This window comes from Peromyscus californicus, unplaced genomic scaffold, assembly GCF_007827085.1.
Source record: "Peromyscus californicus insignis strain IS unplaced genomic scaffold, ASM782708v3 Scaffold_22__1_contigs__length_63687245, whole genome shotgun sequence".
Taxonomy (NCBI): Eukaryota; Metazoa; Chordata; class Mammalia; order Rodentia; family Cricetidae; genus Peromyscus; species Peromyscus californicus.
The window spans coordinates 1796268-1816934 of record NW_026294525.1 but is presented as its reverse complement, the minus strand read 5'-3'; the positions used below and the strand labels follow the sequence as shown (position 1 = coordinate 1816934).

General features: G+C 41.6%; 1 protein-coding gene across 1 annotated transcript; it reads right to left on the bottom strand.

Annotated features, from left to right (window-relative positions):
• Positions 1 to 5429: 5429 nt before the first annotated feature.
• Positions 5430 to 20449, bottom strand: Psmb1 (proteasome 20S subunit beta 1). The gene is made up of 6 exons (XM_052750707.1): positions 20300 to 20449; positions 18356 to 18463; positions 17356 to 17437; positions 14523 to 14652; positions 6806 to 6912; positions 5430 to 5676 (listed from the first exon to the last, which is right to left on the bottom strand). The coding sequence occupies exons 1-6, from the start codon at positions 20407 to 20409 to the stop codon at positions 5491 to 5493; spliced, it is 723 nt and encodes a 240-aa protein (XP_052606667.1). The 5' UTR covers positions 20410 to 20449; the 3' UTR covers positions 5430 to 5490.
• Positions 20450 to 20667: the final 218 nt, after the last annotated feature.

Sequence of the window (20667 nt, the reverse complement as noted above, 5' to 3'; positions counted from 1 at the left end):
ATTAATGCCAACACCCCAATCCAACAAAAAGTAGTATAAAAAGCTACGCCCAAATTCCCAAAATAGTATTTATAAATACTTATTTTTATTTAAAGGTTAATTATAAATATGATCTTTCTTTAAAAAAGATATAAATATAATAAGATAAAAATGTAATTATTGATCCTACTTTTAAAGAACAACTTGTTTAAAATGTTTTACATTATTATAGATTTTAGTTTATTGATACAAATTTAAAGTTAATTTTGTTATGCTATATGTATATTTCTACTCTTGTTTAAGATATTATGTTTGTGCAACTCATTGAAGTTATAATTAAAATACAGATTAATAATTAGTCTTCTATGATAGTCAAACTTATAATCATGTTAAATTCTCTAAGTATACATAGATATAATTCAATTAGATAAGTAATCTTCAAACACTTCAAAAACCTACAAAATATGACATTTAAAATATTTAAAAAATTTAAGCTTTCTGTACAATGAGACATGTCTGCTCCTGGCAGCACCAATCTACTTCAAAAAAAGAAAAATAGACAAAAAAAACCCCACTATATATAGAGTTTATCTTCTTCTTGACAAAAATAGCCATTTGGGCAAGAAACTGTAATCTTGCCTAAACTACTTAACAAAATGATGTATCAACTAGACATATGGGACCCATAAAAAGGTAACCACTAAACTTTATAAGACAAAATGGTCCTTCAGGTTCCTGCTTCGCAGAAAAAACTACCAGACATTCTACAAAACACACACACAAAAAAGTAACTGAGAAACTCTAGGCCTGTGGGTTAAAAACAGATGCCCCAACTTTACAAAAAAAAAAAACTTTAAATGATTGTCCAGACAGCCAGCTGTCTCTGTCATTCTAGATTTTTTAAAGTTGCTTATAATACACTTCCTGTTTACTTAGGTAAATATTTTAATTTTGCCAAATACAAATAAACTAAATATTATAACTATAATTCTTGCTTACTATTGTTATATGTAATTTTACTATGTTAAAGTTAAACCCTTCCTTTTTTTTTTTTTTTTTTTTTTTGGTTTTTCGAGACAGGGTTTCTCTGTGTAGCTTTGCGCCTTTCCTGTAACTCACTTAGTAGCCCAGACTGGCCTCGAACTCACAGAGATCTGCCTGGCTCTGCCTCCCGAATGCTGGGATTAAAGGCGTGCGCCACCACCGCCCGGCAAACCCTTCCTTTTTGATTAGACAAAAAAGGGGAAGTGCTATGGGATGTTCTGTATGTGTAAAAGTGTTGCTCTGATTGGCTGGTAAATAAATGCTGATTGGCCAGTAGCCAGGCAGGAAGTATAGGTGGGATAAACAGAGAGAATTCTGGGTAGAGGAAGGCTAAGTAAGTAGATGCCAGCATGCCGTCCAGGGAGTGGCGACATGTAGATGAACAGAAATGGGCTGAGTTTAAATGTAAGAGCTAGTCAGTGGTAGGCCTGAGCTAATGGCCAAGTAATTTTAATTAATATAAGCTTCTGAGTTGATTATTTTATAAGTGGCTGTGGGGTCCGTAGGGCTGGGTAGGACCAGAAAAAACTTCAGCTTCATTAAAGAGTATAATTTATATGTTTCAGCAGACAGTACATGCAGCCAGACAACACTAAAATCACCGAATTAAGAATGAAAACAGTATGGGGCTGGAGAGATGGCTCAGAGGTTAAGAATGAGTTCAGTTCTAATCGTCCATATTGGGTGCCTCACAACTGTCTACAACTCCAACTCCAGGAGCTCAATAACCTCTTCTGGCTTCTGTGGGCACCTGCACACACGTACACACACACATGTACACACACACACACAAATCTTTAAAAAAAATGAAGGTGACACAAGTACTTAGCAAAACAGCAGTTCAGCTAGCCACAGAAGTTGGGTACACAGGCTTTGCTGACTCCCTATGGGAGGCCTTGCCTTTTTGGAGGGAATGGGGGGTGAGCTGGCGGGGGGAGTTTGGGGAGGATGGGAGGAGAGGGGGATCTGTGGTTGGTATGTAAAATAAAAAATTTCTTGATAAAAAAGTTGGGTACAGAGTGAGGATACTTGTAGAGGGATCTAAAAGTCGAGGGACAAATTAATGGTGTCTGTGGGGTGTTTGAAAACCACTGATGAAATCAAACAATTGTGGGCCTAAGATGTATTAGATGGACAGATACAAGCCAAGGTGTTACAGCCATACTCGGAATCTCAGCTCCCTCAGTTAACTGTCAGGTTCTCCATCTTTTCATCTCTGGGCAGGCAATCATCTAGTTCATGACAAAGAAGAGGGAATCACAGTCAATCATGGCTACTCTCTCCAGAAAATGAGTTTTCCATCAACAATTTTCATTAGGTTCTCTCCCTTCCATTCTCTGCAGCAAGAATAAAATCCTCTACACAGAGGTAGCTTTTCAAACAGCCCCTTGGAGGCTGATTAAAGTACATCTGCAGCCTTCATTAAAAGCCACCCAGGCCGGGCGTTGGCACATGCCTTTAATCCCAGCACTTGGGAGACAGAGCCAGGTGGATTTCTGTGAGTTCGAGGCCAACCTGGTCTACAGAGTGAGATCTAGAACAGGCACCAAAGCTACACAGAGAAACCCTGTCTCAAAAAACAAAACAACAACAACAACAAAAAAAAACCCAGATAATTGTTAAGTTACCTCCAGGAATTACATGACAGCACCTTCTGGACCTCAGCAACAAGGCCATGTCAAAAGGATTCAGAAATAGTATGTTAAAATAACCTGTAGCTAAAGAGAATAAAAAGACACTGACAAATACAATCTTCATATTTGTTGTGAGGTATCCACTAGAGAAGACCATTCAAATACTGGTTCAACCAATAGAAAGTCTTTATTAGCCAGCAAGTGACTACACTAGATGTTCCTTTCTCAGGGTGAGCTTAAAAGCACAAAAACCATATCCTGGATTGACATACCTCAGTTACCAAGTTAGTCAAAAGTTCTTCCCCAGCGCCTTTCTCACTAATTTTCTAATCTTGCTCCTTCCAACCCCTGACCACCCAGCCAAACCATTTGCTTCAGCCCATGAATACAATAGCACACCTGGCCATTTCTCATTCCAAGCAAAATGAATGACCATGTGCTTTGTCTGAAGTTCTACCCACTGTTAAGATTTCCCTTCACCAGTATCTTTCAGGGTTCTAAAGATGCAGCTGCCCATTTCTAGGTGGTGCCTGCACAGCATGCAGAACCATCAGAAAATCAGGCACGAGTTATTTTTTTAGTCAGTCAATCATAAAGCACGCCCCATGCTTGGGAATATGTACATGCTTGGGAACAGAAGACAATGTAACAGGAACAGATCAAAGATATTTGGGCAACTTCATACAACTTGCTTGTTCCCTAGTCTGCTTGGACCTCATCAGGCATAAACCACTTCCATTTATTTGATAATTGATTGCTGCTATTCACATCCAACTTTGTGGTTTGGTGGGCTCAGGTAATACCCAGCAACTTGGGTTTAATTTATTCCAAATGCAGTCAATCTGACAACCAAGATTAGTCATTACACTCAGGAGGCAAAAACCTTGGGTATAGCAAAGCACAGCAAAAACAGATTGGTGGTGAACACCTTTAATTCCAGCCCTTAAAAGGTAGAGGTAGGAACAGAAGTTCAAAGTCATCTTCAACTACATATAAAGTTTGATGCCAATATGGGATACAAGACGTCTTGTCTCAAAATAAATAAATAGGTAGACAGACAGCAGACAGACAGATAGAAGGAATAGAGAGAGAATAGAAGCAATTTTTCTCTCCAGAGGCAGAACCATTTCTCCTTCTCCCCTGGTCATCAGAACTCAGGTTCTCAGCCACACATCTTTGGGAGGCTGAGGCAGGAAGATCACTGTTAAGTTAAAGGTTAGCCTGGGTTACAGTGTACAGCTGTCTCAGAAAAATGGTGCTCTGGAGGTCCTGTCCAGCTGCACTGAACTAGCTTATGCTACAGTAACACTAGAGAACGTTATTGTGGTTTTGACAGCTCTGTGTCAACTCCCCTAATAAATCCCCTGTCGTTTGTCTATTTAGGAGTCCTAACACACATAAACACCAAGATTTGTTGTGTTCCAAAGCTTGTAAGACACAGGGTAATAAATGTATTCATAGAATCTTTATGTATTTCCTAGTTCTTGATAATTTGAAATTTTTTTAGAAGGGATAACGGTAAGGAAATTCATCTGGCTTTTTCTCGTTCTTAAAACACCCACAGATATATTAACTGTCAAAAACACTCCATACTGGGCGGCGGCGGCACACGCCTTTAATCCCAGCACTCGGGAGGCAGAGCCAGGCGGATCTCTGTGAGTTCGAGGCCAGCCTGGTCTACAGAGCGAGATCCAGGACAGGAACCAAAACTACACAGAGAAACCCTGTCTCAAAAAACCAAAAAGAAAAAAACACTCCATACAACGTGGTCTCCCCTTTTAAAAAAGAATTGAACTCTTTAATAAATACTACCTACTAATATAGTAAATGCCACCACACCTGAGGTAGTTCTGTAGCTGGGTGAGTTCTAACATCTACAGTTCAGCTTATTCAAATGCTACGACAAAGTTAAAATGCAGCTGAGAGTCAGCAAGATTGCTCAGAAGGTGCTTGCTGCCAAGCCTGGCAACCCAGGTAAGATCCCCAGGACCTACTAGGTGGAAGGACAGAATGAGGTCTGCAAGTAGTCTTCTGTCCCCAACACGTATGCCAACATACACAGATGCAAAACAATTTGTCAACAAGAAAATTCTTTAACCGGGAGGTGGTGGCACATACCTTTAATCCCAGCACTTGGGAAGTAGAGGCAGGCGGATCTCTCTATGCATTTGAGGCCAGCCTGTCTACAGAGCAAGTTCCAGAACAGCCAGGAATATACAGAGAAACCCTGTCTTGAGAAAAACCAAATCCCAAACCAAACAAAACCCATCTCTCTAGTCCCGTTTTCCTCATTCTTTAGAGCTAGAGATGGCTCAGTAGTTGAGTGTGTGACTCTCCCAGATGACCCAAGTCTAGATCACAGCACACATCTGATAGCTCATAACCACCTGTAACTCTAGCTCCAGGAAAACTGACACCCTCTTCTGGCTTCTACAAGTACCTGCATACGTGTGGCATATATTCACAGAAGCACATACATATAATGTAACGTAAATCTTAAATAAATACATAAATAAACATACCCAGATAAAAAGAATTTTTTTATTAAAGATTTTATTTTTTATTACATATACTTATGTGCATGTGCCTGTTGAGGACAAAAGGGGGCACTGTAACCCCTGGAATTAGAGTTACAGGTGGGTGTCGAGAATCAAACTTAGGTCCTCTATAAGAGCCATACTTTCTTAACTGATGAGTCATCTCTTCAGCCCCAAAGGAAGAAATTCTTCCCAATTTGTCATATTTAGAGAAGTCACACTGTAAGAAAATGAGTACTTTTCATTTCTTTTTAATAAAACAAACTTGTGCCACAGCTCCAATATATAGGCCACAATCAGTCTTTCCTCAGGGGAACAGTCTCCTCCCTGATACCCTCTTTGGTCACGATGCAGATCCTGAGGGCATCGCCAGTGTACACGTCCCTTTCAGCTGCAGAAATAAAGACATCTTTCACCAGCCTCATGGCTCTGTCCAAAGACAGGGGGACATGCTCCACATTCTGCATATTTTTGAAACCAACCTGTAGAAACAGAAACTCATATGAAGCATCATGTGAGCACAAACACACTGAGCTAGAAACAGACAATTTAAAAAAAAAAAAAATCATAGTAAGGGGAGAGGGCGTGCCCAGACAGCTCCAAATGGTCATTAGGTAAATCTGTTAGTAGGCAGCTTCATCAGAGGAACCTGGGCAGGGTGGGGCATGGTTATGTGGGAAGAGGGGGCTTCAGCTGAAAAAACACCTCCATCAGACTGACCTGTAGGCAAGTCTGTGGGACATTTTCTAGATGAATGATTGATGTGGGAGGACCCAGCCTACTGTGGGCAAGTGGTCCTTGGCTGTACAAGTAAGCTGGTTGAGCAAGCCCTGGGAACAAGCTAGTAAGCAACATTCCTCCATGGCCTCTGCTTCAGTTCCTGCCTCCAGGTTCTTACCCCAACTTCCCTCCATCTAGAATACAAGCAGGTAAACAGAAATAAACTCTTTCCTCCCTAAGTTGCTTTTGGTCATGGTACTTTTACAATGGCAGTAAAACAAAACTAGAAGGCACTGAAATTGAAGAGCATCCAACACCCCTGATTGAAGTGTGGGATCAGATAGGAGACGACATCGTTTCAGGACAAAGCAGAGGCTGGGTGTGGTGTAGGTGAGATGGACAAACCAACAGCAGAGGACAAGGCGTAGGAACCATGAGCAGCCATGAACTAGATAACTGAGCTTGGAGGATGAAAGAATTTTGGGAAGAAAACCCAATAAACGCAGGTCTGAATTGAGGCAGTATAAAAAAAAGATGGATAAATAAAAAGTATAGGTGGGAGACAGACTACAGCTCAGAAACAGGGTAATGAAGGAGTCACTTATGTGATGTCAGGTAAAGATAGCATGGAGAAGACCGAACACATGACCAGTAACTGCAGAGAAAGAGTCCGTAAGGCCACGGGGCAGGTGAAGACCAAAGGGCACCAACAGAACAGAGAAAAAAATGGTCTGGTAGGGAAAACCAGTTAAGAAGACCTTAGCAGCATCTCAGCAGAGTGAAGAAGCTGGAGGCTACCATAGCTGCCTTCTCAGCATCTCAGCAGAGTGAAGAAGCTGGAGGCTACCATAGCTGCCTTCGCTGGCACAGGCAGAGGCACAAGCATGTTACCTGGTTGTCAAGCAGAGGCTGTAGCATGGCACTTGCTGAGCCTCCAGCCTTGAAGGAGTCTCTCTGGTAGGAGCCCACTGGGTCAAAGCTATACACAGCTCCCTTTCCTTAAAGAAAAAGTACACTTAACACCGCAAAAAGACATAGTCAAAACACATACAGAGTGCTAATGACTTGGCTAAACCTTCGGCAAAAGTCAGAATATGTTTACTGTTGTGCAGTGGACCCCAGCACGCTATTCTTTATGGAATGGGGTAAGTTCACATCTTGATGTCCCAACACTGTGGCCAACTTGCCTAGAACTAAGGTCCCTGGCAACCATCTCATGGCCCTGAACAAGCACACCATTCAGACACAGTGGGTAATCACAGGCCTTACTTCAAGTTCTACCCAAAATCTTCATACTACTTCTAACAAATAAGCTTGTGTAGGTGCAGCATAGACCTGATAACTTAAAATTTTCTTAGTGCTAAATATAAGTAAAAATACCAGAAACTCATTGTGTATATCTTTTTACTATTAAGTAAACATACTCTTTAACAGCATACTGTAAAAATTATGTGTGCCAGCTAAAAGTTGACATTTTATGTCAACTTGACACAAGCTAGAGTCATCAGAGAGGAGGGAACCTCAAATGAGAAAATGCCTCCATAAGTCTGGGCTGTAGGCAAGCCTGTAGAGCATTTTAATTAGTGATTGATGCATAAGGGCCCAGCCCATTGTGGGTGGGGCCATCCCTGGGCTGGTGTTCCTGGGTTCTGTAAGAAAACAGGCTGAGCAAGTCATGAAGAACAAACTAGTAAGCAACATACCTCCATGTTCTCTACATCAGCTTCTGCCTCTAGGTTCTTGCCTTGTTTGAGTTCTGTCCTGACTTCCTTCAATGACAAGTGTTAGCTAAATAAACCCTTTCCTACCCAACTCACTTTTTGGTCATGGTATTTCACTGCAGCAATAGAGACCCTAAGACACCATGGTTTAGGGTAAAGTAGGAGGACAGTGAATTCATCACTAGACTCAGGTACAGGATGAGAACCACCCTCAGTCAAACACCACCAAACCCAATTTAATGGTAATATTTAATTTTTTTAAATATTTAATAAAGGAAGGGTTTTAGCAAAACACAAATGATACCAATAAGAGCTTTGTTTGGCCCAAAATGTTACAGCTTGCTTTGAATTACTGGAATGATAAGGAATAACTTAAAAATTAAGAGATTATTTTATTTATGTGTATATCCATGTAAATGTCCATATCATATGTATAAGTGTCTATGAAGGAAGGCCAAGAGATTCCTTGGGGATGGAGTCACAGGCAACTGTAAGCTGGACAATGTGTGCTGGGTTCCAAACTCAGGTCCTCTGGAAGGACAACAAATACTCTAAATGCTAAACCATCTCTCCAGCCCAAGTAATTTTTTTTTTTTTTTTTTTTAAAGAGAAACACAAGGGGCTGGGGATTTAGCTCAGTGGTGGAGCGCTTGCCTAGCAAGTTCAAGGCCCTGGGTTCGGTCCTCAGCTCTGAAAAAAGGAAAAGAGAAACACAAGAAAAGTGATCCTTGTAGATTCCACTGAAATCAAATTATGTCTTTTGGAAAAGCAATTTGTCATTAGTATCTGTCCGATGCAAAGAAACCCATGCCCATGACATAATAATTTCATATGCAGAACAGGATTTATCCTAAAAAATTTGAAAACATACAAATTTCATGCATATGTGTAAGAAAAAAAATTAAACCAGAGGTAGCCTGATAAGGACTCACTTTTCCTGAATCTTCACCTTCATGTCCACTAGCCAACTGTGTCAGAGAGTGAGGCTGAGTTCCCACCAGTGGGCTGAGGAGCAGTCATCAGGGATAAAAACGGGAGCAATGCTGGCCCTGCTGTGTTTCCAGCCTGGTTTGGATTCTGGTGCATCTTTTGCAAACAGAATTGTCTTGCCAAAATACTTTGACTTTGTGTGTTTCTTTGTAAAACACTGAAATTATTCATTGTTTGTTTTTAATAAGGTAGATATCTTTGCTATATTCAAGATAGCAAAAAATTACAGGCATCTTAAGTTATTAGAAAGGCAGCATTCATTCACAATAGAAGCACACACACACACACACACACACACACAAAAAGAAATTGAAAAAAAAAATCAAAAAAGCTAGAGAAAGCAACTCTTGGAGTGGGACCACTCCAGCTGTTGTAACTTGTCTGGTCGGGCTGTTGGTTTCAGTTACTAAACAGGTTAATATGCTTAAAATGCTAAGATGGGTCAGGGCCAGAAAGATGGATCAGAGAGTGATGGCACTTGCTGCAGTTTGTTGACTTGAATTTGATCCCCAGAACCTATTGGTAGGCTGTCCTGACATCTGCACCATGGCAAACACTCCCTGCACAAAAAAGTAATTTTAAAACAGACAGAGGTCGTCAAGCATCGGTGGCGCACGCCTTTAATCCCAGCCCTCAGGAGGATCTCTGTGCGTTTAAGGCCAGCCTGGTCTACAGAGCAAGATCCAGGACAGGCTCCAAAACTACACAGAGAAACCCTGTCTGGAAAAACCAAAAAAAATTAATAAAATAAATAAATAAATCAGGCAGAGGTCATTCTCAGTAAAATGCATGTATTCCTTGCATGTTCAGTGTGCATATTGTTACCTGTAACTGGCTACCTTTGAGGAAAGCTGAAGGTACCATATGCCTATGTACTGCGTGAGTTTATAACAAAGAATAATCACTAGAATTTTTGAAAATGTCTTTAAAAAAATGTCTGAGTGTTTTGTCTGTATGCTCATAAGTGTATGACATCGCCAAAAGAAGCCATGGGATCCCTTGGAACTGACATTGGAGACTTTGTGAGGTGCCATATTGGTGTTAGGAACTGAACCCAGGTCCTTTAGAAGAGTAGAAAGCACTCTTAACTGCTAAGCCATCTCTCCGGCCCCTAGAAGAGGTCTTTAAAAATGTGCAGCCAAGTATGGTGACTCCTGTCTGTAACCTCATCAGTTGAGAAGTTGAGGTAGGAGGGCCACAACAACAAATTTAATGCCAACCTGGGCTACAGACTGGGAGAGACCACCTTAAAAAGCAAAACAAAACTCCCAATCCCCAACAAATCACTCACAAGGTCCGACTTGCCACATCACAGCACAGTAGGGGACTGTACTGTAGCCAGACGGATTTGAGAATTTCAGCTTTCAACTCAGCATAGATGTGTCAGCAATTAATTTTACAAGTATAATTTTATCTTTTTTATTTAATTTCTACTCTAGCATATGTTTCATTTTTGGTATTTCAAGATAGAGTTTCTCCGTGTAGCCCTGGCTATCTTGGAACTCCCTCTGTGGACCAGGCTGGCCTCAAACTCAGAGATCCGACTGTCTCTGCCTCCTAAGTGCTGGGATTAAAGGCATGTGTCAGCACTGCCTGGCTGTAAGTTAGGTTTTAAGACTTGGTTTTGATAACCCAGTCTACAAAGGCAATTTTTTACTCTTCAGCCACAGCTCATATACCCTCCTTTTACTCCTACATCTTCTCATCCTTGACCTTTCTCTTTTTACTTAATTACAAATTTCCGTAACTTAGACAATCTCTAAAATCTGTAGGCCTTAACGGTATCATGCTTTCCTCTCCTAGCTACTTCACCCATCTTAAATTCTTTTTCTTTTCAAAGTTGACCTAATACTTAGTCCTTATCCTTACTGACCCTACTTCCCTCTCACTCCTAATCTTTTTTTGTTTTTTTCCCGGTTTTTCGAGACAGGATTTCTCTGTATAGTTTTTGGAGCCTGTCCTGTATCTCACTCTGTAGCCCAGGCTGGCCTCAAACTCACAGAGAAATGCCTGGCTCTGCCTCCTGAGTGCTGGGATTAAAGGCGTGCGGCACCACTGCCCAGCCTCACTTAATCTTATAAGTAAGCTGCAGTTGTAAAGAAAATAGGGAGGGACAGATAAAGAGAATGAGAAGGGGAAGTGAGAAAAACAAACCAGGAGAGTTACTGTAAAATATCAAAACAAGCTGAGGAAAAGAAAGCCTGAAAAGCAGACTCAAGGCAAGGGGCAAGGCAAAGGACTTCTTTGTGATGGTCAAAAAAAAAAAAAATTCAGGGAGGCACCACGTTATCAGGCTCAGAGGAGCAGCTCCACCCTTTGAGAGAGGGGAAGACCAGTCTTAACCCTGAGCCAAATTCCTCAATTTTACCTACATTCATCTCCAGAGCCCCTTGCTGTGATACAGCTAGGGAAAGATAGATCAGTCACAAAGACTGATTTCTTTTCGCTACTTTTAAAAATTATTGTAGTTATTAGTCATTTTTTTAAAATTAAATTAGTTCTTTGACATGCATATAATGCACTTTTTTATAACCCTGCCCCCTGCTGTGGGACGTCCTTCTGTAAGCTGTGAATATGTGTTGCTCCCATTGGCTAATAAATAAAGCTGCACTGGCCTATAGCAGAGCAGGATGGAGCCAAGTGGGAAAATCCAAGAGATATAGTGAGGAAAAAGGAGAGTAGGGGGAGATGCCAACCTGCTGTCCAAGGAGCAACATGTAATGGGACACAGGTAAAGCCAGGGAACACGTGGCTATACACAGATTAATAGTAATGGGTTGAGTTAAGTTGTAAGAGCTAGCTAGTGAGAAGTCTGAGCCATTAGGCCATACAGTCTGTAAGTAATATAAGCCTCTTGTGTGTTTATTTGGGTCTGAGTGGCTGTGGGACTGGGCGAGACCCAGGAAAACTTCCAGCTACTCCCTCATCCTACCCCACTCCCACCCCTGGGACTCATTTTTCTTAAGACAGTTCAACCTTAAAACAATAAATATCTGGGCTAGAGAGATGGCTCGTGGTTAAGATTGTGTACTTACTGCTCTTGCAAAGGACCCAAGTTAAGATTCTTAGCACCTGCTGGGCAGCTCACAACAGCTTTAGTAGCTCTGACACATCTCTCTGAAGACATTCACACTCACATGTATATCACACACACACACACACACACACACACACACACACACACACACAGTGAAAAATAATCTACAATGGCTCCTAAGATGTTTCATTATGTGTATTTATTTGTGTGGGTGAAAAGATGGTGAAAGAGAAAAGACCAGCATGCCAGAGGTGGTGAGGACCACAGTGAACTGTTCTGGACACTGAGGGCACTGGCAGAAGGACTCACAGCAGGTGTGATCTGTGAACAAGACCTCAGCAAGCTCAAGCCAGAGAAAAATCCCAACCTAGAGAAGGGAAGTGGACATGAAGTCCCACCCTTAGTGAAGGAGCTTTTGGAAACTGACAGCTGTTTGAAAGAGGGAGAGTCAGTTTTAAGGGTATATCCTCTAGCAGGGTGACCACATCCCAGTGAAAGGCCACACGTCTAAGAGTATGAGTAACCACAACTGTACTTGGGGAGGAAAAGGAAAAGGAAAAGGAAAAGGAAAAGGAAAAGGAAAGAAAGAAAGAGAGAAGAGAGAGAAAGAAAGAAAGAGAGAGAAGAGAGAAAGAAAGAAAGAAAGAAAGAAAGAAAGAAAGAAAGAGAGAGAGAAAGAAAGAGAGAAAGAGAAAGAAAGAAAGAGAGAAAGAAAGAAAGAGAGAAAGAAAGAGAGAGAGAAAGAGAGAAAGAAAAAGAGAGAAAGAGAGAGAGAAAGAAAGAGAGAAAGAGAGAAAGAGAGAGAGAAAGAAAGAGAGAAAGAAAGAAAGAGAGAAGAGAAAGAAAGAAAGAAAAAGAAAGAAGAAAGAGAGAAAGAGAGAAAGAGAGAAAGAGAGAAAGAAAGAAAGAAAGAAAGAGAGAGAGAAAGAAAGAGAGAGAGAAAGAAAGAGAGAGAGAGAAAGAAAAGAAAGAAAGAAGAGAGAGAGAGAGAAAGAAAGAAAGAAAGAAAGAAAGAAAGAAAGAAAGAGAAGAGAAAGAAAGAAAGAAAGAAAAAGAAAGAAAGAAAGAAAGAAAGAAAGAAAGAAAGAAAGAAAGAAAGAAAGAAGGGAGGAAGGAGGAAGGGAGGAAGGGAGGGAGGAAGGGAGGAAGGGAGGAAGGAAGAGAGAAAGAAGTGAAAACAAAGAGGATAGGAAGCTGGGTAGGCAGAGAATTAGAGGGTGGTGTACCTGGGAGGAGTTGGGAAGATGGGTGACTATGATCAAAATACACTATACAAAGTTTTCAAAGAACTAATAAAAACATGAGGAGAGGGAAGCAAATACACAGACACACATAAAATCTTTTGTTGTTGTTTTGTTTTTTGAGACGGGATCTCTCTATGTAGTCCTAGCTGTCCCGGAACTTGCTATGTAGTGCAGGCTAGCCTCAAATCAGAGACCCTTCACCTCTAAGTGCTGGGATTGGATGTGCCTCAACATCCAGCTTAAGAAAAGTCTTAAATATATATCCTATCTCACTCTGACAGGAAAATCGAAAGATACATATTCTGAGAACACTGTGTGAAATACAGGTATTAATTAACCCAAATCACCCTTGTTTTTTTAAGATAAGGTCATGAATAGCCCATGAAGGATACAACTCTACTTCAGCTGCCAAGTGCTAGGGTTGTAGTCATGTATTACCATGTCCAGCTCCAAAGACTAAGAAATTACTTTAAAAAAGAAAAAGATTTATTATTTTATGTGTCTAAGTCTTCTGCCTTCATGTTCTGAGTGTGTTGTATAGCCATTTCCTCCCTGATTAAAACATTCCATCCTATAGGGAAGTTAAGACAGAAGGTAAACTCAATAGCCCCAGGAAGTCCCTAAAACTAATCAGATTTATAAGACCCTTCTCTGGGGCTGGGGATTTAGCTCAGTGGTAGAGTGCTTGTCTAGCAAGCACAAGGCCCTGAGTTCGGTCCTTGGCTCTCGGGGGGGGGGGAAAAAAAGACCCTTCTCTCCCAAGAGTAAACAATAAATATTGCTGAGAGTCACTTTCAGTCAAGCCAAGCTGCAAAAAAGCAGAGATTGGCTGAGCTGTTTGAACATGTATTGTTCAACTACCTAAAGGGACACTCTCCAACCTGTTAAACTACCCGAAGGCTGTACAGTGTGCTCCAGGTTTCCAGCTTTCATGATGCAGCCATCTTTGAGCCATTTCTGCTCCTCTACATATCCCCTTACCTACAGTCCTATAAGTAACCCCAATAAAATTCATTAGCTCACCAAGTTGGACTATGGTGTTATCTATACTTTTGTCTATTGTGGGCTACCTACCTAGGGTGAGTAGTGTGTATGTATTATGTCTCCCCAGGGAAAGTATGTTACACAACAGATTGAGTACCACATGCTTACCTGAAACCCGCAGGTCAGAAGAGGGCACCAGATCCCCTAAACTGGAGTTAAAATTTGTGTTGTGAACTACCATGTTGGTGCTGGGGAACCAAATTCAGGTCCTGTGCAAGCGCTTAACCACAAGTTCTTCCAGCCTCAGAAATTCCTTTTTTTAAGAACTGTTTGAATTAACTATGTCTATTATGTAACCATACATCAAGTTCTGTAGGTCAAATCTCTAAGATAAAAGCTAACAACTATCAACACATTCCAGATTCTGAGAAAACAGACACCTGACAGCTCGCCCAGTACCATATACAGTACTTGCGGTATGCCCCTGGATGTTATTTATCCCTTTTAGCTTTAGTTTCTTCTACTTTCATGATCAGAACACAAAGCTGCTGGGCTAGATGGCTCCACTCCAGGCAGAAGCACACACATTTATGAAATAACACTTGTGCATTTGTCAGAAAGCAACATGCTACCTTCTTCATCAAGTCCACCGATGATGTTGTAAACATAGTAAGGGAAGAAGCGTCTTGAGTACAGGATGGTAGACAGCATTGCAGCAATTGCCCCGGTTGTCATGGCCTTGTTATTGGAATGCTTGTACATCTTCATGGTTTGGGGGGGGGGGGAGGAAAGCAGAGTCAGAACCTGTCAGACTTCAATGACAACCAGTACACAGTATAGGCATTCCTTAGTGAAACACAAAAGCTTTTTTCTTTAATTACCAAATAACACAGTATTACTAACATAAAATGACAGCTTATTACATATATTTGAGGTGGTTAACATGTAACAAGCTTTTCACAGTAGAAACATTCCCTGGAAGAAAGAGCAAGACTCTCAAGACTCAGGATGCTAATAAATCTGACAAATTCCAGGAAAGTTGAAATCAAGATTCAAGAGGGCCTTTCTCAAGGTTATACAGAAAGTAAACAATGGCAAGAAGAAAACTCCCCCCTCACTCAGCTGCCTGTATGTTGATGGGAGGGTTTCAAGAAGCAGCTTTCTTGAGTTGTTTGTCACCTAAGCTTCAGTGGGTTTTTCGGTGATGCAGCAGCCTTTCAGTTGCCCATGTTCCTATAAGTAATCCCTCACCCATACTCGTCTAAATAACCCCAATAAACTCACTGGTTCACAAGATAAGACTGTGGTAGAACTGTTATTCTGGTCTGTAGTTGGCTCCCTATTTTAAGTGAACAGATGGTTGTCCCAGCACTCATGGAGGCAGAGGCAGAAGGATCTCTGTGAGTTTGAGGCCAGCCTGGTCTACACATCAAGCTCCAGGAAGCCAGGACTATATACTAACCCTGTCTCAAAACAAACAAAGATTTTTAAGGGAAGGATGTCAAGAATGCTGATTTAAAGAGGCTATTTACCCTACTCTCTCTTTATTTCAGCCACTACTAATTCAACAATGTAATAAACAGGGGATGTAAGCTGAGCCTGGGGAGCATGCTGCAAATGCATCTCATCCCTGCACTGTGTACCCCAATGGCATCAGCACCAGCAGCCAAACTTGACCTACTGCCTGCTCTTGTAAGTAAAAATTTCCTGGAATATAGCCACGTTGTTTATGCTGCCTTCTCAATCCAACAGCAAAACAGGGTAGTTGTGACAGAAATGAGATAGCCCTTGAGACTTAAAATATTTATGATCTGGTCTCTTACAAACAAACAAAAATTCAGTGGACTGAATCATTCGGATCCCACTCTTTGTAAACTCCTAGACAAACACATCATCGAAGGTTAACAGTCTTGCTGCTCAGTGTCTGACAAGGAAAACAGTCTCAAAAGTATGATCATAGCTGGGAGGTGGTGGCACACACCTTTAATCCCAGCACTCGGGAGGCAGAGGCAGGTGGATCTCTGAGAGTTCGAGGCCAGCCTGGTCTACAGAGTGAGTTCCAGGATAGGCTCCAAAGCTACACAGAGAAACTGTCTCAAAAAAACAAAAACAACAACATGATCATAGGGACTGGAATGGAAAGATGGCTCAGCAGAGTTAAGAGCACTTGCTGCTCTTGCAAAGACCTGGGTTTGAGTCCCAGTACCTACATGGCAGCTTACAAGTGTTCACAGACAGTTTCAAGGGATCTGGCACCATTTTTGAGCTCCTTGAGTACCAGGCATACCCATGGTGTACATACGTATGTGTAGACCAAACATCCATACACAGAAAATGAATAAATGGAATAATTAGGTTAAAAAAGATCTTAGGATGACAATACATGAATTTCATAATCCTGATATACTAAATCCTTATAAACTTCAAATTATCTACAAAAATTATAAACATAAAATGGATTTAAGGTCACAATTTTTGTTGTTTTTTACATGTTTTCTCTATGTAACAATCTTGGCTGTCCTGGAACTAGCTTTGTAGACCAGGCTGGCCTCAGAGATCCACCTGCCTCTGTCTTCAGAGTGCTGGAGTTAAAGGCCTGTGCCACCATGCCTGGCCAATTTCACCATTTTTTTGTTAGTCACAGAGCAAGCATTTCTAAAGCGAAGCCTAAGTATTATAAATCAAGGTCAAAACACTGAACAATTACAAGTAAGCTATATAACAAAAAGCAGACAAATACAGATGAATTTCTAAGGTAAGTTATAGTAAAGTATCAATTAGAAGGCATGCTGTATCTGCTAATAAATGTAAATTTCTGAAGCTTTCGAATACTACATGTTCTAAAACATACAGTGAAATAATTTCTACACAGCCCCATAGCAAATATAAGTTTTGTAAATGTTTTGTGATATGTGATGTATCTCCATAAGTGACCCAAACAAGCAACAGAGAATGTGGTCACCCCTGCTAACATGTTCCTATCACATCATCCCTTGGTGATTTCTATCGAAGACTGACAGATGATGATGGGCTGCTGCCCTTCCTTCATCAATGCTCCAGAGATTATTTTTTTCCTTTTTTGTGTTGTCTACTAGTGTGGAAACATGTGAAGAAGGAAAGGTCAGCAGATAGTTCCAAATCATGCTTCTGTCAATATGCTGCCTGAGCTATTTTCTGCCACAGCCAGACACGATACACTTCAGAAGGAGAAACTTCAAAAGAGCCCTCAGGCTACCTCCAGAAAATAGACAACCCTGACAAGGCACAGAGGTCTAAAGAGACTAGGTGTGCTGCTGTTTCCTGTTTCTTGTGTGACCCCAACAGCCAGTGGTGGTATTGCTTTATTTCTAGGCTATGCTAACTCCACCTGCTAACCTGCTACCTCTCTAATCCAACAGTCATATTGAGGCTCACAGGAATCTTAGGAATTGTCCCAACAGGGTAGACATGTACAAAAGCACCTACCTTTAATCTTGCTTCAATAATCTTTGTCAGAGTGAGACAATCTCCATGAAAACCACTGCAGCCAATGACTGTTTTGTCTGTTCTGTAAAAAGCCAATTTCAGGGAAATCAGTTGATAAAGCAGGGCACTGATATTACAAAGCAACATGTTTGTCTCTTGGAGACCAGGTATAGAGACAGTAGTCCTACAAACAAATTGAGTTCAGAAAAGGACTATCTCTATTTCTTTTATTTCTGCAGCATGGGAGTCTACATACCAATATCTCCTTACACCAAATTAATTTTAGATGAGCCAAAAATATACTATTAATAGGCTAAAGAAAATAAGGGTGACTATTTTACAATCTAGGGCTGGGAAAGGTGAAGTATGATGTAGCCCAAGGGTCATATAGAAGTTTCATAAATCTGACTACTTCTACAGAAAAAAATAAAGTTAAAAATACATGAACATATGACTAAAGTCTAATTTTAATCTCCTTATGGAAGAACAGTCAATGAGATAGAAAAATTGGGTAGCTGGGAACTGGGAAGACAAGACAAACTTCATTGCTTTTTATGGAAAGATATGGGCCATGCCTAGGACTGAAACATGGCAAGGCTGCCTTCCTTATTTTCTACTCCACATCACCTTAAACGTCTATGCAAAGAACCCAAGCCTTGATGGGTCCTCTTCTACTTCAAGTTTAACAGAGTTTTGTGATCAGCCCTGCACCTTCCCAACTGCCACCACAAAGGCAAGTGAATGTGTCTTTAGAAATATTTATTCATGGGCAGGGATGGCTCGATGGATGGTTAAGAGCACTGGCCGTTCTTCCAGAGGACCTGGGTGGGTTAAACTCACAGTATCCACATGGCAGCTAACAACCAACTATAACTGCAGGGGAGCCAATGCCCTCTTCTGACCTCTGTGGACACTGCACACACATGGTGTCATACAGACAAAACATGCACACACATAAAATAAATCTTAGAAAGAAAAAAAGAAAGATTGATTTACTTACAATTTATAACATTTGGGGCTATCTCGGGTATGAATTGAAAACCCTTCACTCAACCGAGTGTCTGAAGCAACAATGGAAAAATCTTCTCCAGCAATTGCCAGTACAGTACTGATAAATTAAAAAAAAAAAAAAAAAAAAGACAAAAAAAAATTTAATTCTTCAGGGTGGCAACTCTATCTCGTCAAATACGAGTGTGCTCCACAGGACCTGTCTGGGTAAATCTATTAGATATAAGAGTAGAATTCAAGTGAAGGACAAAAGACAGGAGGAAAGTATCCCTGGCTGTATGTCATCTTGGAACATTACTAACCTAGATTCTAATGGCACCCTCCCCATTATAAGCCTGAGGACAAGTTAACTTCTGAAGGCTTCAATTTTCTCAAAAATATGACACAGAATATAAAATGGGACACAAATCCTGTTCTAGTGCCTCCTTGGGAAGAGGTGATAGGGAAGACACTGAGTCACACCTTCATAAATAAAGAACCAGAGGCTGCTTGGCAGGCTAGCTGCAATAAATGCTAAAAGGAACAAAAGAGAGAGACAGAGACAGAGAGAGTGTAATTTACTAGAGAGTTGAAAGTACCATGAGGAAAGTAATGAGTTAAGAGGAACTACAGGAAGTTAAAAAGTGAATGAGTACTGCATTCAGAACACCCTGAAATTATTAACACGCCTTACAACGTAAGTACTCAGTGCTCACATGCAGAGTTAAGAAGCACACTGGAGGGCTGGAGAGATGGCTCAGTGGTTAAGAGCACTGGCTGTTCTTCCAGAGGTCCTGAGTTCAATTCCCAGCAACCACATGGTGGCTCACAACCATCTGTAATGGGATCTGATGCCCTCTTCTGGCCTGCAGGGATACATACCAGCCCTTTGACAGGGCTGTTTAAATGCCAAGAGCCAAGGACTAAGACTATGAATATTCACTTAACTGCTTGCAGCTTACAAAAATGTAACCACCTTGAGTCTCCCTCAACCTATACAAGAAACTGAAAGGAACCCACACAGCACACATTCACATTTGTTCTTCAAATGGCACAATCAAGGTTAAAACCACTATTTCACTCCTTATATAGTCAATGTTCAACATTCATAAAGACATAGTTAATGTTTTTTTCTTTTCCTTTTTTTTTTTTTTTTTTTTTTTTTTTTTTTAAGGCAAGGTTTCTCCTTGTAGCCCTGACTGTCCTGGAACTCGCTCTGTAGACCAGGCTGGCCTTTGCCTCTCGAGCGCTGGGATTAAAGGCATGCCCCACCACCTCCTGGCTGTTTTGCTTTTCTTAACAAACTACGTTGTTTTTTTTTTTTATAATGGTTGTTTCAACGTATAAAATTTGATGAAGAATATCCCTGTATTGTCAAAGATCCTAAATTCGAAGGAAAAAATCCCTTCGAATAAAGCAGAATTAAAATGCACAAGCAATTTGAGATAATACACACAAACAGGCCGACCGCCTAAGGCCGGGGACACAGCTCAGTAGGACTTGCCCAGCAGGGCACGTCTCAGAGAACAAAACAACTGCTATATGTCACCCCTGAACTTAAACCCAACAAGCATTAAAAGAAAAAAAAATCAGTGATCTACAAAATTAAGTCTAATTCATCAACGTTATTTTCTATTTGAAATAATAAATGATCAGACGGCTCGGCCACAGAAACAGCTACGCGTCTACCAACCAGGGCAAACCAATCCTAACAAGAATACCGCCCCTCTCCGGCTGGCTTTGGAAACCTGTTCAAGCCCCACGAAACAACAGCCCGCAGAGCGGAGGGTTCAGGTTGCAGCCGCCCTGCGGGAGCAGGCGGCACCAAGGGCGTCGGTGCACCGGTCCGGGTACGGGCCTCGGAGCGCCCTAACAGGCTGCATCTCCGCCATTCCCACACCCGCCCGCCGCGACCCCGGGCTCGACCAAGGTGAGCGCAGCAGACCCGAGCGTTTACCCTCCGTTGAAGGCATACGGTGAGAACCGCAGCTGTACAGGGCCGGCGGAGCCGTGAGGCCCCATAGCCAGCTCTCGGTCGGGATCCCTGTAAGCAGCAGTGGAAAGCATCGCGCCGGGCTCCTGCTGTCTCACGGCAAAATGGCCGCCGGGGCAGGTCCACTTCCGTCCCCCGCCCCGCCCCCACCCACCCACCGGGCTCCTCTAGCCCGCCCTCGTCGTTGCTCTGGGAGGTCTGAGCCTAAGTCCCGCCATATCCTGAATCCGCCAATTCCAGTAGACCTGTTTTTCCAACCTCAAGAAAACATTTGGATTCACTCATGGCGAATCAAAAGTTAAAAGTCTGACCATCCCCAAAAATGAACCCAA

Bases quoted from the DNA above. Each gene is read 5' to 3' on its own strand.
- Psmb1 (XM_052750707.1), bottom strand. From the start codon at position 20,409: ATGCTTTCCACTGCTGCTTACAGGGATCCCGACCGAGAGCTGGCTATG. The intron at 18,464-20,299 runs GTAAACGCTCGG...TTAATTTATCAG, and splicing joins CCGTATGCCTTCAACGGAGG to TACTGTACTGGCAATTGCTG. The intron at 5,677-6,805 runs GTAACATGCTTG...CTGTTTCTACAG, and splicing joins AGCCTCTGCTTGACAACCAG to GTTGGTTTCAAAAATATGCA.